Genomic DNA, 20,511 nt, shown 5'->3' on the forward strand with positions numbered 1-20,511 from the left:
ACTATTTCAGTGTGAATTGGGAAACCAGAGGTGCGGATGCAGTTGGTGGCAGTCACAAGTGAGCAGAGACAGGTTTGGGTGTAGGACAGTTAGCACGTTCCTGGGATCTTTCTGGATTGGGACCTCTCCTCCTCACAGAAAAGAGGAGGAATCCCACTGGACACTGGCCGGCCCATCAGCCACTGTCTTCATTCAGACTGCAAAGTTTCGTCCAGGCACTTTACAGCATTTCCATGCTTCACACTTTAACCTCTACAAAAGTTCTTCCTCCCATTCCATAAGGGAATCCAGGCAAACAGATCCCCAAATCCTGCACTCCCAAGATGTCCTCTAAACGTATGACAACATGGGAGCCTGCCCTCTGCAGTTAGATGAGCCTTTAGCTCCATGCTCCCAGAGGTCCCCATGTGGCCCTCTGCCTTTAATAAGGCTTAAAATAGACGGAACACACAGACGGAACACATAACTGCAGCAGTTCTGCAGGGAAAAGTTCTACCCCCATTCGTACACCAAGAATACAGGACGTTTTTTTCTGGCTGATGATTTACCAGAGAAGTCAGACACAGACAGAGGAGTGTTTCTCTGTCTAACACTACTGGAAAAAAAATCATACCACTGCCTCTGGAAGCCGAGGATCAGAAATACGGTTGATAAGACCAACAGAGGCTAAAGAAGCAGACCAAGCGCTTATACTGAGTAACAGGCCTTGCATGCCCAGAACTCTTACCCACAATGCTTCAGGCTTCCTCACTCTACATCTAGTACAGTTTAAGCATTTCTAAGCGCTTGGTACATGTCAGTGCTGTGCTGGGAACATGGTATTATGCACAGACTAAATCTATAAGACCATTATCGTGTGCAGCAAACAATCATTTGGGTTGCCAACACCTTTTGCAAAGGGTATATGTCTGTTATACAACAGCGGCCTGCCACAGGAGATCGCCAATGCCTGGAGACTTAGTGATTGCTCAAGGGGCCCCAGGAAGAGCAAAGGGGCAAAGAGAACACAGCCCACAGTTGCAGCCATCTTTGCTCACAATCCACCTTTTTTCACCAATGTCACTGGGAACTAGCTTAGCTGCTGCAGCCCACACTGGTCATAGTTTCCCAGAACACATTTTCTCCTACCTCAATGGGTTATCTGAATGAGTCTCCATGTGGGTCTCCAGTCCATACTTGCAAACAAACTCCTTGAAACACACCGGGCAGTGAAAGGTTTCATCGGCCATCTTGTCCAAGCCACTGGACTGCCCGTCTTCAACCGTCTTAGGAGAAAGCACAGAGCAGCATTAACAGGGAGGCTCCCACACAGGTCTGCTTTAGAAGAAAGGCTAACACTAGTCTAGAAAGTTCCAAGAGTACATTCTTCACTCAGTACCAAGGTCTGACTACCCATCCATCCATCCATTCACCCACCCACCCCACCATCCATCCACCCACTCTATCAGGGAGCACTTCTACTACACATCGACCCATTTCCCCACCCATTTCTCAGTCCTCGAATCTAATTAACAAGGACTTAGGGGCATCTACTGTCTCCAGAGCATTAGGAATAAACACAAGGACAAAAGGAGTCTCTAATGCTGATAAAGCTTCCACTTCAGATACACAGAAAATGTAAAAAGCATGTGAACAACTCTGGGAATTCATCATTATCTATGCACTACATGGGGCTTCTAAAGAGAAAGCACATATAGGTGCTTTCCCGGAAACTTTGCAAAAAACAGTTCAGGGAAACACAGGTCAAAGGGCTCAGGACTGATCTCCTCCAAGTCTCCACACTGTGATAATGAAGGCTAGAGATATTTCTGCCAAAAGCCACGCAATGGAGCACACAGTGCAACAAACTCAGAGAACCTTTTTAGCTGGTCCTGGGTCTTCTCTTTCTGACTCGGCATCGTGACTCAGTTTCCTTTTGGAGGACAACCGCCTACGCTTCAGAGGGGACGGAGGGGCTGCAGCTGTAGTACTGTTGGTATCCTTCTCATGAATCTTCATATGTCTAGAAGAAGAACACACAGAAGATGTGATCTCACAACTACACACAAACCCCAGGCTTTTTTTCAATATCACTCATCATTATCGTTCTCAAGTGTTGGGGGTGGAGCTCACTCCTCATACCCTCTAGACACGTGCTCTTTCACTGAGGACCACCCTCAGTGTAGACTCTGAAACTTCCCTAGTTAAGAGCATCATTTCTGGGGTTGGGGATTTAGCTCAGTGGTAGAGCGCTTGCCTAGGAAGCCCAAGGCCCTGGGTTCGGGTCCCCAGCTCCGGAAAAAAAAGAACCCCCCCCCCAAAAAAAAAAAAAAAAAGATCATTTCTACAGTGCCTTTGGTCTTTGTAAAACGTCAGCATCTCCTTGAATCTCTCTCTCCAAGCTCTTGCAAGCATAGCCCAGAAGTCTTACTCAATGTCCTGCTTTGTATTGGAAAACATTCACAAACTTAACTGGCATCAATAAAAGGGAAGCAAACTATCAGGCAATTGCCTGTACTTGGGCACGAAGCTTACTTCAGGTCATGCGGGTCTACTTTGTAACAACTCCCAGGTTCTTAAATCATGCCACTAGGTCATATACCAAGCCTCAGTTGTGAACTAGCCCCTAGAAACTACCTTCCAGCTAACTATTGTACTGCCATTTTCTTTCTGCCTGTGGAAGCATCTAGGGCTGTCAAATTCGAAGAGCACTGACAGAGCACATAGCCAGAGTGCTTGAGACCTATGTGGAACAATAACAGACGATGAAACCATCCAGACAGCACAGTGAGTGCATTGTATGCTGTAATTCCTGTTAGCTACAGAACTAGGGTATACACAAGAAGCAACGTAAGTAGTATATCCAGTCCCAAAGGGATGTCTGATGAGTGACCCCACGTATGTCACTTATTTTATGAAGTTTTAAAGCAACACTCTCAGGAAAGTTCCTAAGACTTACATACAAGAATGGCATTGGATCTCAAAAAGAAAAAAAGTTCTTATTTTATAACATAGAAGAGTTTCACTTTGCTAATGACCACCACCACTACCATCAGGATAGAGGCCAAACTGCAGGATGTAGGAAATACAGATGTAGGTTTTCATAAATAATTATGTTAAAGGATGACTTTACTTGAGATCTCCAAATCCTTCCGCATCCTGGCTGCCGAGGGCTGAAGACAGAACGGGGGCTTTGTGGGTACTACGTAAGCAGTCGATACCGCCGAGAACTCCCCAGATGGCAAGCAGTTGTTCCCACAGTTCATTTTCATGGTGCTGGAGGTGAAGCTAGGGCCTTGCACATGCTAGCAAGTGCTCTACAGTGGAACTTTACCCACATCTGTTCATTTTTTTTTTCCCCCTGTTTCTTTTTAAGACAGGGCCTCACTGTCTCCGGCTGCTCTCTCACTCTGCAGTCCATACAGTCCTTGAATTTGTGATCCTTTTGCTTCAGTCTCCAGAGTTAGCTGGGATTATATGCCGGCACCATTAGGCCAAGTTCAAAGAAGTTCGTAAAAGTGGAAAAAAACATTTCTCATGCTCTGTCCCCTCACTCTGAAAAGCAGCTTAGCCCATGCTTCTCATAGGTTCTCACAAGGAGACAGGCTGAGTGTGAAAAGGCCAGGCGGTCTGTGACTCAGTGGTGGGACACATGAAGGTTGAATGAGCCAGTGATTCGAGGTGGTGAGGCTGCCTTTTCTTACACTTAGCCCCCGCCCTACAGCAACAGGAGCCCCTTTCCTATAAGGGTATAGCTGGGATGCTGCAGAGTGTCAGCGATCATTCTTTCTACCTCGTACTTATACTCTGGAATTAGAGCCCCTCTACACTGCAGCACACAGACATCTGTTGAAAGGTTGCTGAAGAGACCCCTGGCTTTTGAGGACAGAACAGAGGCTGTGGGGAAAGAGGGCCCAAGCTCTAACTCTTGTTCTTTTTGTAGGAATTAATGTGAATAGGCAGAACGATCTAAAATAACCAGTAGGAGAAAAGAGGCAAAACTCACAGGCAATCAGGCCATGCTCCCATAATCCCTTGCTTAGACTCTGAGGGGAGGATGCGTCATTACTTAGTCCCTGGCTATCTTAAGCCGTAAGAAAGTGAAAAGGTACAAATAGCTCTGTTCTAAGTACCACACTGATTGTGATTCAAGGAAACTATCCCTTGTTTTCGCTGCTTCTAAGACTGGGTCACACTTGTGTGGCTATGTCTGGGCTGGACTTCACCATTTAAACAAGTTAGCCTTGAACTCAAGAGATATACACTACACTGAGTTTTTTGGACCATTATGCCTGGCTAAACCGTCTCTTTTTAATATCAACATTTATAGGTGGAAAAGGGCAAACCGGTAGATTTCTTTTTGATGTTTGTTGGATGATCCACCTTAATTTAAGAAATGTTAAGCTTTGAAAAAATAATCTAGCATTTGAAAAGCTTATTCGTAAGGGAGATCAGTCTGGTCTGATACCCAAAGATGGTAAAGTACTAGAAACTAGATAATGACGGCTATAAGCACTGGCCCATTACTGGTTGTACATTGCTAATCCTGATACAAACACACATGGAAATACAAGGGCTTCATGAGAGAAACTGTTTTCACGGCAGACAGAAAGGAGGGCCTGGACCCAGCATGTAGTGAGGGGGTCATGAGAACACTTTTTATCTGACTGTGTCCATTCTACCGATGGAATAGTTTTGGTGCAAATGAGCCATGGTCTCCCGGTCAGAATGAGCTACAGTGTAACCAATAGGACTTCACCGTCTTCCTACTAAGCAAGAGAGCTTCTAAAGACCATGTGAGGCAGTGCGTTCCGTGCTGGATCCCCTGCTGGAAACTCAGGACCATAAGCTTGGCACTTCTTTACTGGTTTCTTGTGGTGCAAGGCACAATAGCGAATATCAAGCTGCTGGCAAATATATTCCAACAGGACATGGAGGATGGTGAGGGGCCCAGAGGTCAGGCACAGAATACTCCCTATCTCCAGTCTCAGTGGAGGACTGCAGAACCTTCTTACTATCTCACACCTTCAACTGCACCAGCACTAAAGGCACAGAGCAGGGGCGGCAGGTCAAAGCAGGGGCTCTGTGGCACACAAAGGCTGGAAAGACAAAGCAGTTCATTCGACTCTCACAGTCCTGCTGGGACCTTGGAGTCAAAGCCCACGTACAGTTCTCATATAAGGTGAGACCTCTGGTTGCTGGCTACAGTATGGGGGAGTTCCCAATCTGTCCTGCTAGCCCTGTAATATGGATAGTGGCAGGAGAACTCGAGATCAAATCAGTCACCAGTCAAAGAGCTTTAGAAAAGTCTCCCCTGGCTCTGCCTCCCTAACCTCCAGAGGCAGGAATGACAATTCCTGCTGTACACATCCTTCCAAAGGCTCACTGGACATGGGTGGGTCACCTCAGTGAGCCAGTACTGGCCTTTTCCTATCAGCTTGGCATAGCAGCAAGGACGGGTGGAGAAGACAAAACTCTTATAGCCTGTCCTTAAAAGGCCAGAGTCCATTTGCTTCCTAGATTTTATCTAATGTCCTTGTACCCCAAACCAGTGAAGGTCCAAGAGGCCTGAGCTCAATGGCATGGTCCCCAGCTGCACACACAGAACATGAGTCTCCCTCCGTCTAAGCAGATCTCGGTGTGCATCCTCCAGTTTCACCTACATGCTTCCGGCCACAAGGATTTCCCTACCTTCACCAGCCGTTCTCAATGGAAAGCTCTGTCTGGGCCACACCAGCCTGGGGTTCCTCTCTTGCTCTAAGTGGCCGTTTGTGCTCAGAGGAAACACAGGGATGGTTTACATTGTTTCCCACAGGATAGCTCTTCAAACAGCACAGGAGGATTAGAGCATGCCACCTTTCCAAGTTCTATTCATAACTAGAACACTGCAGCCCGCCAAACACTGCATGCAAGTCTGAGGAGTCATTAGGTCCCTAGCTGATCTCAAGGACATGTGCTAATCAGCAACCATTACCACACTGGATCCAGCAAACACAAATTTAAATGAGCACATTCTCGGAGTCCAGAGCACGTGACTGACACATGGACCAATAAGATGACAAAGAGTAGGCTAATTTGCTTCTGCTAAGCAAGAGCTCACCTGACACACTCATTCCCAGCTTGTTGTGAACTAAGACACCTAAGAGTCCTTTAATCAACAACAAGCCCTCTCTGCTCTTCCCTTGAGCAATTTTCATTGACATTTTTTCATTTTCTTGATTGACAAAGACGATGGTCTCACGACACAGCGTTACTTGAAGAGGAAAAATTGATCATCTTTTTGAGAAGTGGCTGAGTATCACAGACCAGAACTTTAAATACACATACATTCATGACTCTAACTGCACTGACTGTTCTTGTTGAGAACGTGTGTGTGTGTGTGTGTGTGTGTGTGTGTGTGTGTGTGTGTGTGTGTGTGTGTGTGTAGGTGCAGGTGGGACAGCACACATGTTATAATCAGAGGAGAACCTGGAAGATTGGTCTTCGCCTTCTACCACAATCAATGCAAGGTCTCTCCTTGCTCATTGCTGTGTCTGTCTGACCAGCTAACCTGTGAGCATCTAGAAGTTCTCCTGTCTCAACCTATCTTCTGGTAGAGGCGTGATGGGAAGATATGCTTAAAAGGCACTAACAGCCTGAGTTTTATCTGGAAACTCACCTAGTACAAGAACCCATTCTCTCTCTCTCTCTCTCTCTCTCTCTCTCTCTCTCTCTCACACACACACACACACACACACACACACACACACACACACACACACAGAGAGCACAAATGTGGAAGTAGGGTGCACACTGTACCTAGTGCATGATGCCTGCTGAGGCTATCTTCCTATAATTGAGATGGTTGCCTCAGACTAGAGTCTTAGTACTATTGTGTGCTAGAAACACCATCTTTCCTTCTCCTCTTCCTGCTATTCATTCTTTACACAGGACAAGCATAGTTTCTAAAACATATGATATCATCATAATCTCTTGTCTTAGGATTTCTATTGCTGTGACAAAAACACCGTGACCAAAAAGCAAGTTGTGAAGGAAAGGGTTTATTCTGCTTATACTTCCTGATCATAGTCCTTCATTGGAGGAAGTCAGGACAGGAACTCAAGCAGGCTGAAACCTGGAGACATGAGCTGATGCAGAGGCCATGGAGGGTGCTGCTTACTGGCTCGCTTCCCAGGGCTTGCTCTGCCTGCTTTCTTAAAAAACTCAAGACACCAACCCACGGATGCTACTGCCCACAATGGGCTGGGCCCTCTCCCATTGATCACTAATTAAGAAAATGCCTTACAGATGGATCTCATGGAGGCACTTTCTCAACTGGTGCTCCTTCCTCTCTGGTGAGTCTGCACTTGTGTCAAGTTGACACATAAAACCAGTCTGAAAATCTTTCCTGCTTAAATTTTTCTGAATCTGTAATTATTCTTAGATTAGATGTGACGTTCACCTACTTCCTGAGGCTCAAAGGTGAGCATCCTAGCCTTTTCATCCAAGGCTCTTAAAAGAAGTTTAGCACACCCAGAGCACTCTAAACTCAAGTAAGCTTCTGCCTTGGTGGCCTGGGCATTTCCACACCTTCTGCCTAGGAAGAGGTACTCCAGGGCTTCCAGGGTCTGCCCTCAGCTACCTAGGTTTTATATCATGCAATTCCTCCCAGAAGGTCTTAAGGTTCTACATGCTACCTCTGTAGATGTTCAAGCTTACTACCCAGCCTTACTTCCTTTATAACGCACAGAAGAAACCAAAGCTATCGTATATTCAATTTGATCCTTGGCTATCAAACGAAAGTGAGTCCTGCGACTAAAAGACTGTTTCCTTTTAGTCTCTGAACTATCCCCCATACAGCATAAAGAAGGACTATCCCCCTCATGGCTGCAGGGACGAAGAAACAAGAGTATCACTGTGACAACCTCCTGTGAGTTCCAGGATAGTATAATTGACCTGACTAACACATATTGTAAACGGACTTGATATTTGGTTGTTGAGTATAGATAGTCTGTACCACATACATTTTAATGGAAACTTTTCCCTGCTACTGGAACTAATTAAACAGTTCAAAATAGTGCCTCTACTTCAAAGAGGTTAATGTACAGCCAAAGTATACTTCTGGATTGCATAAAGTTCTAGAATTATCCTTTGGAGGTTAAATACATTAACAGTAGCAGTCCTGCCTCACTGTGATCTGAACAGGCAATTTAGTTAACCTTTTTAAAATCAGAAATGTTCTCCTCCAAAGCACAGTAAAATCTTTTAGTCCTTTCTTTGCACTGTGGACAGGTTTGGGTAACTGTCTTGGCTATCAAGTTGTAGGAGAGGGTATCAATCCTCTCACGCTCAGATGTTTGAGAAATGGAGAATAAGTCTAGATTGTGTACCCAAAGCATCTTTCCAAACTTTTTTTTAACCCATTGTGTGGATCTGTGTCTACGTGTGTTGGCATGTGTGTGGCACTGGTACTTGTAGGAGCCGGCTCTCCTAACTTGTGGGTCTTATTGACAGGAACATCTATCCTCTGAACCATCTTTTTGAACCCTAGATTAATTTTTATTTTTAACAGCTTTGAATTTGAGGGTAATTTACTAATTTTTCAACTCAAAGCTTCCTTCTTTATAGAGCTGGGGAAAGCTTGCTGATTAAAGGCACTTGTTACAGGTCCCAGTTTTAATTTCCAACATCTATATAGCTACTCAAAACGACTAGTAACTTCAGTTCCAGCAGACCTAAGCCCTTGTCCGGCTTTCAAATAACATAACACGTAATAAACATGTAGGTAAAACACTCATACACAAAAAATAAAAAATGACTTCCTCTTATAAATGTAATTGTTCTGGTTTCTAAAACTTGAGGTTCTTTTTATCAATTGACTGACTACAGTACAGAGGATGAAACCCAGAGCACGCTAGGCAAGCACTCTGTGGATGAGATGATCATTGAGGAGGGTGAGCGATCCTACAGAATACCTCTGACATCAGTGGTAAATCACAGCTAACTCTTAAGTGAGTTGAGGAAGGCAGATTGCAGCCTAGTCTCTAAAATGCACCCCTCCCAAGCTCATGACATCTTTTCTATTTCCAAATACAGGAACTTTTTGCTGATACTTCTGCAGCTTAAGTAATTTGTAAGTTGTCAGATTTGGCGAGGGGTAAACAGTTAGCTCTCTATCCCTAAGCAGAGACTGGGGACGGCAGGAAACAGGAGAGTGTGGGCTGCAGTGGCCTTGGGGTATTAGATCCTGACTTCTAATACAGGAACAGATCAATACTACATGGGAGCTTTTTACAACACGGAGGCTCAGAGGCGTGGCCCATCCATCTGTCACAGGCTTTGCAGGTGACACTGAAGTTGCAAATGTGATACACAGGAAATCCTACTCAAATTCCTTAGCCCTTTTACGTGGCCTTCAGACTTGGTTAAACATCAGACCAGGATGTGGACAGTTTTTGGATACAGTATACATCTCTCAGCATCCTCCAGTGAAAGGGTATAAATTCTTGAAGAAAGCTGGGGCTGAAACATTCTTAAAATACTTTTCAACACTTTTAAATGGAACCCAACCTAAGGATTTACCCAGTTAAGTGGCATTCATTAAGCCTCCCACAGCTAATTTACAACAGAAGGGTAGTGCTCAGGAGAGATCTAGATATTTCCAGTGTTTGTTAGCTTTCAAGTTGTAATTTCCTCCTCAGTGTAGTAGTGGAGGGGGATGAAGCATTTGATATTCTGAGTAAATGACACTACAAGAAAGGTCACCCCATCACTACAGAGTCAACGCTACACTACTCAAGTTAACTGGTTCAAACAGGTTTCTGGCAACCTGCTGAGAGAAAGGTCCCATCTACCAGGTGCCAGCTTCTCTTGCCCTCCGCACAGTGCCTTGTGATAAGCCAAGTGACTGGATCTAAGGAGCATCTCAGCCTACACTTCTGACTGTAGAGAAACATGTCTCTACAAAGATTTGTGTTTGTTTTTGTAACAAATGCCTAGAGAAGGAGTTTAGGGAGGAATGCTGCGAGTGATGCTTGCGATGTCAGTCAAGTTCTGGGCACCGGAGAGGGGGATGGACCATGAAGACAGAGTAGAAGCCAGCTGGGAGAGGAATGGGAAGACGTCTCAGTGTGCCCCACCTGTTATGGCAAGGCTACCTCCTTACTAGAAGGCGTTGTTCATGTTCAGTCATGCTTGTCTAGAAGGCAGGTCACATCAGCCATGCCAGGGTGTGGAGGAAAATTTGATGATGTATAAGCCACTGTGCTGACCCAACACCAGCATTCTCAGAAACGTCTAGGAGTCAGCAGGGCATGAGGCAAAAACCTTTTTTCTGTCTGCAGGATCTCTGTGGGGATGTTTTGGCTGGCTGCTTCTAGGGCTTTCTGATGCTCAGGTAAAATGCTCTACACATAATGAACCCACTGTCCAGGTAGAGTCCATGTCCACTCATAGGACAATGGAGTCCCATAGAGGCTTTAACAAAGTGAAATTCTGACCCTAAGTCCTAACAATGGAACTGTAGTCGTTCCAATGTCCCCTGCTTAGGAGCCACCTGGAGAGACCACATCTTCACGGTCACAGACTGCTTTCCTGAGACTCAGTTTCCCCACAGTTCTCAGGGAACGTGACCCCAGAGTAGTGGGTATTCGGATGGCACCAGTCTAAAAGGAAAGATCCATGTTACTTAGGAGAGGGAATCTTACTTCAGAGTAGGCCTGCAGTGTTTCCACATTCCTTATTAATGTTCTGGGAGCTATGTTGTCACCAATCTCTCCTCCTAAATTGGGAGTCTCCTCCCGGCAGGCTGGACCACTATTTCTGGTCTCCTGTGTCATGTTTCTTCCAGAGTTTAGAAAAGGCATTCTCATCTATCCACTGACTGACAATTTCTTTTCTGTCTTGGTCCCGTGTAAGGCCCAGAACAAACACTTCTTCACTGAAGAAATGAGCTTGAGGTGTGTTTTTTTCCCCTTCATGTTCCAGTTATCCTTTGGGGACACAAATGACTTTGGCTCTCACATCCTTCCCCTTCTTGATGTGGCTTTAAGAGAGGTGGATGGCATCCTCTGGCTGTCATCTGTCTCCTTAGAAAGCATAGCTCTGTCACTGTCGTACTGTAACAGCTAGCTCTCTTGCTGTCCTGACTCATAACCAAGAGGGCAGACGGGCCTATCACTTCAATCTTTCCTCTAGACACCATTCTAACAGTCAGACCTTTGACTCCATCTACTTCCCTTTACCCCACTGCCTGTATGTGTTTCCTACAGTAAGCTCTCAGTTACTACCTTTTGTGTACATTATGTCTGCACTTGTTTATAAAATTACTTGGCCAGTTGGAGTCAACGCCTGTTCTAGCTTCCAGGGACGCTGAGGCCAAGAGTTTAAGGCTACCCTGGGAGATAAACCTTGCCTCAGAAACAAGCAAGCAAGCAAGCAAGCAAGCAAGCAAGCAAGCAAGCAAGCAAGCAAGCAAAACCCAAAACTTAGTCTTGAAAAACAAAGACACTAGAGGCTCAACTTTATTCACCAATTTCCACCTGACGCTCTCTGTTTCAGGCAATTTCTTCTAAACTAACTCATTTTCCTTAAACCCCCCTTATCATCTGCAGTCCAAAGTACACACCCATAGGCAGCCTAGTCTTGAAAATGAATCTCAGGTGATGGGGCCCCAAATGAAGTCACTACTCTCAAAGTGGCCTCATTGGCTCAGAGCCATTACCTCTGTGTGGGAAGTCACTGCCAGCTTCACCACAGAGAAAGTCTGTCTGCCGCAAGGGCTAAACTAACTGTCAAACGGAGCCCAAACCCACGTTTCATGGTAGAATGGAATGCTCAAGTCACTGAGACCATTTGTCACTTCAACCTGGCAGGAGGCTCTTCCCAGGTTTCTGAGAGATGTCAGAACCTCCCCATTCACTCATCTTCCTTTTGTGGAGGAGGAAAAGATAACCATCTTCATAGTAAGCCAACAGTGAATCAATGTTTGCCACTCCCGAGCCCTTCCAGAAGAGGAACAAGAAATACTTAAGTTGGTCACCTCATGACCAACAAGAAAAAAAAAAAATGGAGGGCACAATTGTGGGTGGAGGGGAAGGAGCACATTAGCAGAAAGAGGTCTCCACCAACTGGAGATACCTAGTCTCCTTCAGGACTATGAGAAACTGAGGAAGGAAGAGGAATCTGGACAGGAGAAGGAGGACAAATGAGCTCAGAGAATCATTACCCAACAAAGCCATGAGGTAGACTTACTCTGTGACTGCGGCCCTCACAGCCGCCTTTTATCTTAAATGAGGCAGGTGTGCGGCACAGATGGCCTCTGCTCTCTACAGGCAACACCATCAAATGCTGTGCTTTGAGGGGAGAGCCCTCTAATTCAGCAACAGGAGGAGGGAGGGGGCTCAGAAGAGCAGGTTGTAATCTTGGCCCTCAGCTTCTCACCTGAAGAACTGGCAGCAGCTTCCTCCAGTGAGCTGGGTTACATAAACACGGAACCTAAGAATGAACTGCTGACACTCTCTGAGCCCATTATGAAACAGAATCTGACCCAAGAACATAGAAAATCCCCACTGAAGGCCAGTTCACGGGAGGCCCGGGGGAGCGGGGACAGGCACCAAAGGAGAGATGGTGATCCCAAGCCACGAACACACAAGCAAAGGTTTCCCTGCTGCTTTCCTCACTGGAGGGGGTGAGGGGAATAGATGCTGTCTTCCTTAACAAATCAGAAAAACGCTGCCGAGTGGGCACGCTTCAGTGTTTGCTAGCACCAGCTTGCACAACCCAAACAGGTTGGACAGGCTGGATATTTAAACAAAGGTAGAAAGCTGTGAGGTAGAAAGCCTAGGGAAGTGCAGCCAGCGTACTTGCAGGGCTCATCTGTGATCCAGAGCTAGAAACCAGAATCTTACTTCTTGCTAATTTTGTGTTATAAAACTGAACAGGACACACACCCATGGTCTGTGCGCATGACACAGCAGAAGGGACCATGAAAGACTCTCCATTTCTCATCCTGCTCCCAGCATACCTACCCTCCCTTGCCTGCTGTGTGACCTAGTTCTCAGCTCGCATAACCACTGGGCCGTTCAAGTGTGGGCAAGCATGATGCTCTGGGTTTTGACGCCTTCCACTAGTTTCACCCAGTATGATTAAGCTTTTGAAATAGTTTAAGAAAATATGTCAGAAAATCATACTGCCTGTATTTCAGAGAAAACTTTGGTATTTACTTCATTTCCAAAAGAAGATGAATAGATAAACATTCCTACGGCCAGAACAGAAGAAAGGTTGTTAAAAAATATTAGCATCCAGCCAGCCAAGTGATAAAGGATTACGAACCAAATCATGAATTTGAGAAGCGGCACTAAGAGAAGAGGCCTGACGGCTATTTAACACCCGTGCACGGACAGTTTTATGAGCTCTTTCCCTCCCTTCGGAACTAACTGAACTCCAACTGGCCTTTCAGAAAGAAATAAAAAATAAGCACCAGTCACAAGTACACTTTTAAGTTATTCTCTCCAAAATAAAATTGTAGTGATCCTTTTAAAAGTATATTAGAGAAGGAAAAACCACAGTGAAAGAGAAAACACAATCTCTAAACTCATACTCAAAGAGACTCGATTGACAGGCGCTAGCATTCTGTTTGATGTATTCTTTTATCTTACTTGAATATTAAAATCAGCGATAGGCCACGCTCGCCTACTGTTTTCCAGAGAATAACAGTAGTGTTCTACAACTTGCAGATTTCTAAAACACAAAGTCAAAGCGCTGAAAGGAGCCACAGAGGATCACATAAGAGCTCAATGCAAATCCACACCCCACTCTAAATACACACATATTACAGAATAAGCAGGAAAGATGCATGAGGATGGCAGTGGGGATTTGCACAATTCCAGATGGAGACACAGGCATCTAGCACTTAGCTCCCCTGCAAAGCGCTGATTCACACGTAGGCTCTGAGAATAGAGTCTGGTGCCCCATGTTAAAGGGCACAGGGCTGGTTTCTTCTTTTTGCAACTCTGCGTGTCGTGCAGAAGAGACTGCAGGACTGAATATGCGCACACACACATATATACACACATATACACACACACATACACACATATACACACAGCCACATGTGTGTGATATGTATGCATTTACATATATTCAGTGCTGCTAATATGTGCTTGTATATACATAATTAAGACCTCACTTACATGAAATCCTTCAAAGCCTTAGTAGAGCCCTGAATGTAAGATAAGGCCAGGTGCCTATGGTTCTAGCTCCTTAGGAGGGTAAGTTGGAGGAATAACTAGAGCCTAGATTGTTTGGGGCCAGCCTGGATGGCAAAGCAAAACCATATCTCAAACAAACAAGAACAGGCAGGGGATATTTATAGGGAAACAAGACTTTACAATCTGTTCTTGGCTGAATGACCAACAGGTCTTTGTCCTGGAACTAATTTCTTGCCTGATACCTTCCTTCCCACAGAGGAACTTGGTAATTTTGAGATGGGACTGGCTGAACTTTTGCAAGATTTCCTCCACACTTGAGGGCAGCAAATATCAGGACCTGTTACAGGGTGTCCTAAGAAACCGGATATAACTATGGGAGAATTTCACAGGGGTCTTCCTCTTGGTTGGGGATGGAGAGTAAAGAGGTGACTGTCCTCTTGTAGACACAGTCTGCCCTCCACTCCTTTTCTTGCTTAGTGTTGACCCCTATTCCAGTTGCCCGGTATGGCTGTGCATGGCGTCGGCAGGCTTAGCGCAAGCAGAGGAGAGAAGCATGCTAGATCCAGAGCCTCTGTGGTCTCGTTTACCACGGACTAGGTCACATTTCTGTGTAGCTCAGGTTTTCGTCAAGTATAATGGGAACACATAAGCCTCAGTTCATGGCAACTAGAGGATGCTCTGAGACGTCCCTTTTCACCCTTCTAAGATTGTCAAATGAGAAGACATCCCTGTCTTCAGAGTAAACGGAGGAGACTGTCCTGAGAGCACTCGCCAGGGTCTTCAGCATCTCTTTAAGCCTAATTAAGATATTATAGCGGAAAGTATGGGAAACGAGGAGTAAAACAGGATTGAGTTTCCCATTCTGCAAAGGCAAATCATAGCCTGCAGGGCTTTACTTTAACGATTTTTAAAAAAAGAACCCATTTTATATACATTTCAAACAAGGTCTGTCCACATCTTCTCTCTCAAGAGACTACCCATAACTGTCAGTGTGCTGGCCCACTGTGTTTATGTATTAATGTAACAATCTTACAGGTAAAGGACTGAACAGTCTTAAAAAACAAGGATAACCAACACATTCACAAAACAGCTAGTGGCTAAAGCGAAGTCCTTCATTTTCCTCACGGCTCTGCAACTGAAGGCTTTTCTGGAACAACTTTTGCAAGTTGCAGCGCTTGGTGCCCTTTCCCCTACATTAGCTTCACCTGGAGGGTGTGTTCTGGCTTGGTTTCCCAAGTTTGATTTGGAAGGCATGCACTGTTTAATCCAGATTTTCAACATGAGAACATCTGATAAAGAGTTTGGGAAAAATCAGAGGCTGGAGCATTAGTGATGGCTCTGTGAATTATTCTCTGTACTCGATGGAAGACTCACAAACCAAGCTATGGGTTTGGAATAGGGTATTTCTAGGGGGCTGGGGAGAAGGTTTGTTGGTAACTGTTTGCTGGACCAGTAACAGGACCTGAGTTTGGGTCCCCAGCATCCACAGAAAGAGCCAAGTCTGGCAGCATACGCGGGCAGTGCCAGTGCAGAGGAGGCCGGGCCAGGCAGATGCCTGGAGCTCACTGGCAGGGCCACATAGCCTAGTGGGATTGGTGAGCTCCAGGTTGACTGAAACCTGTTTTAAAAAGTAAGGTAAGAGCAAGTCAGGTACTTTAGAAGGTACCTGACAATCTCTGGCCTCCGCCAGCTTATATGAAAATACTTTGGGATATAAAAAAAATAAAAATATAAAAAAATTATAAATATAAGCATCCCCTCCCCCAACACACAAACACATACTTCCAAACATAAACAACATGAGAACTTACATACAGAACAGGAACAACATATAACAATACTTTATTCAAAAACTCTCTTAACTAGACTTTCTCAAAATGTCCTTATCTACCCTTTAGTTTCAGCACGATGTGTTGGGTGTCCAGCTATGCATATGTAGTTAATCTTAGTACCTGGGAGGCTGAGCCAGGAAGGTGGTATGTATGCTGCTATCCAGCCCTGAAGTCCTGGATAGCAGCATACTTCAATGAGTAGCCGACTCACATTCATATACAAAACAAAACACCACGTAAATTTGCTCAGTGTAATTAAAGTGTAAGAAATGCAAGCTCTATGGCTGCTGAGAAGCAACTGTCAGTGTGACTACCCAGAACTGTCTGTCAGTGTGACTACCCAGAACTGTCTGTCAGTGTGACTACCCAGAACTGTCTGTCAGTGTGACTACCCAGAACTGTCTGTCAGTGTGAGTACCCAGAACTGTCTGTCAGTGTGAGTACCCAGAACTATCTGTCAGTGTGAGTACCCAGAACTGTCTGTCAGTGTGACTGCCCAGAACTGTCTGTCAGTGTGACTACCCAGAACTGTCAGTGTGAGTACCCAGAACTGTCTGTCAGTGTGAGTGCCCAGAACTGTCTGTCAGTGTGAGTGCCCAGAACTGTCTGTCAGTGTGACTGCCCAGAACTGTCAGTGTGAGTACCCAGAACTGTCTGTCAGTGTGAGTACCCAGAACTGTCTGTCAGTGTGACTGCCCAGAACTGTCTGTCAGTGTGACTACCCAGAACTGTCAGTGTGACTACCCAGAACTGTCAGTGTGACTACCCAGAATTGTCAGTGTGAGTACCCAGAACTGTCTGTCAGTGTGGCTACCCAAAACTATCAGTGTGACTACCCAGAACTGTCAGTGTGACTACCCAGAACTGTCTGTCAGTGTGCTGGCTCAGTGTGTTTATTTTCCTAATGTAACAATCTTACAGCAAAAGGGCTGGGCAGCCTTTTAAAAACAAGGACAAGCAACACATTCATAACACAGCTAGTGACCAAAGAGAAGTCTTCCATTAAAGGCACCTCAATATCCGCTAAGAATACCCTGAGCCCTGGATCCTTTGTGAGGTTTGCCATGCCCCTCTGGGTGTTAGCAACAAAACAATCCTGGAATGGAGCCTAGCCCTGTCTCACAAGGTAACCACTGGAAGGTCAGAGTTCACCTGCAAGGCCTGTGTGCATGCTTGGAGGCACATTAGACAGCCTTCAGAGCAGGAAGCAAAGGAAGGGTCCTCAGTGACACTGGCTCCTTTCCACATTAAAAAGTTTCCTAAGTACATGTCATGACTTCAGCTGACACCGAAAAAAGCTGAAATATAGAAAATCCCCCCAAGGGAAATCAGGCCCCATCAGAGATTACAGATAATTTGTGCTCATCAGGAGAGAGATTGATAATCAAATCATATGGTCACATCAAGGGAAACTGCTTATGGCCAGTCATAAACGCAGGTGTCGGTATGGCGGCTCACACTGACAACCTGTAACCTGAGAGGCTAAATCAGAAGAAATTAGTTCGAGCCTGGCTTTGTTGACAGCCAGACCCTGTCTCAAAGCAAAAGCTGAGACCAAGATAGAGCTGAGACACTTAGATGGAGTCCCGGGGCCCAGGAGGCCCCTGTGCAGTCAGTCCTCTGCAGTCTGTCTCAGTGCCCACCCTGGGAACACCACAAAGGAGCTTCTGGTGCTACTCAACCCTAGTGGGTGCCAAAGGCCTCGGGACCAAACAGCAGGGAAATACGGAAAAGCACTCTGGTCTCAAACATCAAATTCTCGGTTGATTGCTTCCTTCTGGCCATGGTTACCAGAACGTCAGTATCAACCCTGTTCTAACTCCTACACATCCCAGGGCAGCTGTGGCTCCCATCGACGCAGTGTGTGCTCAGGGGAGGTCCCAGCTCAAAGTCTCGGATCCTGGAATAGATCCTCCCAGGCAAACACCTCTAACTTTCTGTGACTGTTTTCACACTTTTATAATTTTCCCTCAAAAGTACAACTCTGCCAACAAATGAAGGTGGAAATGGCTTTGTGATTGATTAGCAAAACTCAAATATTCTTTTAACCAATCATTTACAAGACAAAATAAATGTAGAATTATGACCTTAAATCAGTAATAGGGAGAAATCTGGGAAGACATATCTGTAGGCTAGGACAGCATATTCCTAGGTACCAAAGAAGAAACCATGAGATAAATTAGAAAATATATGGAGGTAAACGGTAAAGAAAATATAGCATACAAAACTTATGTATCCACCTGACGGTGGTGGCATACACCTTCAATCCTAGGCAGAGACAGTCCCATCTTTGTGAGTTCAAGGCCAGCTTACCCTATACCCTACACAAGTCTAGGACAGCAAGAGTCCCTATCTTGCATGCCCCAAAAGTATGGAAATGCAGTTATTATTCTCTGTATTAAAACTATCTTCAGGTCCACAAGCTAATCCTATACTTGACAACACCTGAAAAAGGAGAACCAGCGCCTGAAGATCCTTATAGGAAGGGTGAAATAATGCTCAGGTCAAAAAAGCAAAAAAAAACAACAACAATAAAAACTGTGGAAATAGAGAGTAACAATAAAGAGGGAAAGTGAGCAAAGGAAAAGCTGGCTCTCCTATCAACAGAACTCGGGCTGGAGAGATGGCTCTGGGTTCTGGGTGCCTGCTGCTCTTGCAGGACTCCAGGTCCAGTTCTCAGCGTCTACATATATACTGGCTCACTGGTGCCTGCTACTACAGCTCCTCGGGGATCCAAACTCCTCCTGGCCCCTACAGGCTACTGCATAAACATGGTGCACATAAACTCATGCCGGGCGCACACACAAACATGTATCAAAGTTTTGGACCTCACAGAATAAAAACATCACAAGGGAAGCCTGTGTGGCATATACTTTGACTACCTAGATGAAATGGTCAGAATTACTCAAGAATGTAGCTAACTCAGAAAGAAACAGGAAATATGAACAGACTTATAACAACTTAGGAGGTTCGCTGCTAATCTGAAAAAAAATGCACAAAAAGAAAAACTCAGGTGTGGTCACCAATGAACTTACAAAAACAAACAAACAAACAAACAAACAAACAACAACAACAAAATCCAACTTGTCAGAGCACTTTCCAAAGTGTTTCTCAGTTCATTTTCTGATAGCAGGTCTGACATGAAAAGCACACGGCACAAGAAAACCACTCACTGGCATCGATTATGAGCAGAGCCCTAACCCTTTAACAAAAGAGCAGTCAACCAAATCCGTCAAAATTAGAGATGCTCATAGCCCAAGAGGCTCATTCGACCTATAGAACAGGACAGGATTGAACGGCAGAAAACAAACACAGATGCAGACAAAATTCATCAACAAAATCTAAGGCTCAGAAGTGGAACAGAGATGAACTTCCTTCAGCTGGTAAATTTCACTTAACACAACAGACCCATGACAAGCATCAAAATGGATGGAGCAGGGCTTCAGTGGGAATGCTTTCTTCCTAACACAGAGAAAAGAATAATGTCTACACACTTCACTTCCACTTGGAAGTACACTAAGAGTCTGGTGCACCCCAAAAGATAAGACAGGAAATTAGTGATGCCCAGAATGGAAAGAACAAAGCCATCTCTACAGTAAATTCCATAACCTTGGGAGTGGAAAATCGTAAGGAATCTATTAAACAACTCCAAGGACTCAGAAGGAAGTCTAGAAAGGTTGCAGGAAGCAGGACCAGTTGTAGAAGGCGGCAGTACCAGTGCTGGAATGGAGCTCAGCGATGGACCCTAGGGTTTGATCCCTACTTATGAAGAAAAACAACCAGAAAGGTGGAAATAGACCAAAACTGACTCACAGGCTGAATGCATCCCTGCAATAATTGTTGCTGCTCTTTCTGAAAAAAGTTGACCATATGTCCCTAAATTCCATATGGGGGAGATACACCTCAGTAACTTACCCAGCATATCTGAGGCCCCAGTACACCTCAAAATGAGAAAACAAACAAAACCAAGTTATCCAGATAGAAATGCGAACAAATCAGATTAATCAAAACAAGTCTGAATCCAGACATTAAGGTACCCAGAAGCAGGTAGATTATATGAGTTTGAGGCCAGCCTGGTCTAGAGTTCCAGGCCAGCCAAGGCTACATAGTGAGACCCTGTCTCAAAACAAACAAAAACAATTCAAAAATATTTTTTGGAAAAGGGTTTTAGTTGAAAGACCTGCACTTCCTTATTGAAGACTCATTTAAAAAGTCAAAATAAGCAACACACTGTGATAATGGTCTTAGGCTAGGTATAGAGATCAATGGATTAGAATGAAAAGCTGACCTATGAATTTCTACAAGGGTGACAAGATAACTCAATGCAGAAAAGAAAAATAGGCTACATATACACAAAATGGACCATAAATTTAAGTCTAACAATAGAATGAAACTCCCTTGGTACTTCCTGACCTCTGTTTGTGTAGATGAAAAGACATCAAACACAGTGACACAGAGGGCAGTTTCCCTGATGCATTGCCAGACACATCCCTTGTCAAAAATATCAACTA

The 20,511-nt window shown here is 44.9% G+C and overlaps 1 protein-coding gene across 3 annotated transcripts in view; it reads right to left on the reverse strand.

Annotated features, from left to right (window-relative positions):
• Positions 1-20,511, reverse strand: part of Rreb1 (ras responsive element binding protein 1) — a 125,845-nt gene that overhangs the window by 31,213 nt on the left and 74,121 nt on the right. For all 3 annotated transcript variants that reach the window (NM_001107348.2, XM_006253814.5, XM_006253817.4), the window contains 2 exons: positions 1,858-2,002; positions 1,129-1,265 (listed from right to left, as the gene is read on the reverse strand). In NM_001107348.2, coding sequence (NP_001100818.1) covers positions 1,129-1,265; positions 1,858-2,002 — 282 coding nt within the window. The remainder of the gene's footprint in view (positions 1-1,128; positions 1,266-1,857; positions 2,003-20,511) is intronic.

This window comes from Rattus norvegicus, chromosome 17 (assembly GCF_036323735.1).
Source record: "Rattus norvegicus strain BN/NHsdMcwi chromosome 17, GRCr8, whole genome shotgun sequence".
NCBI classification, from domain to species: domain Eukaryota; kingdom Metazoa; phylum Chordata; class Mammalia; order Rodentia; family Muridae; genus Rattus; species Rattus norvegicus.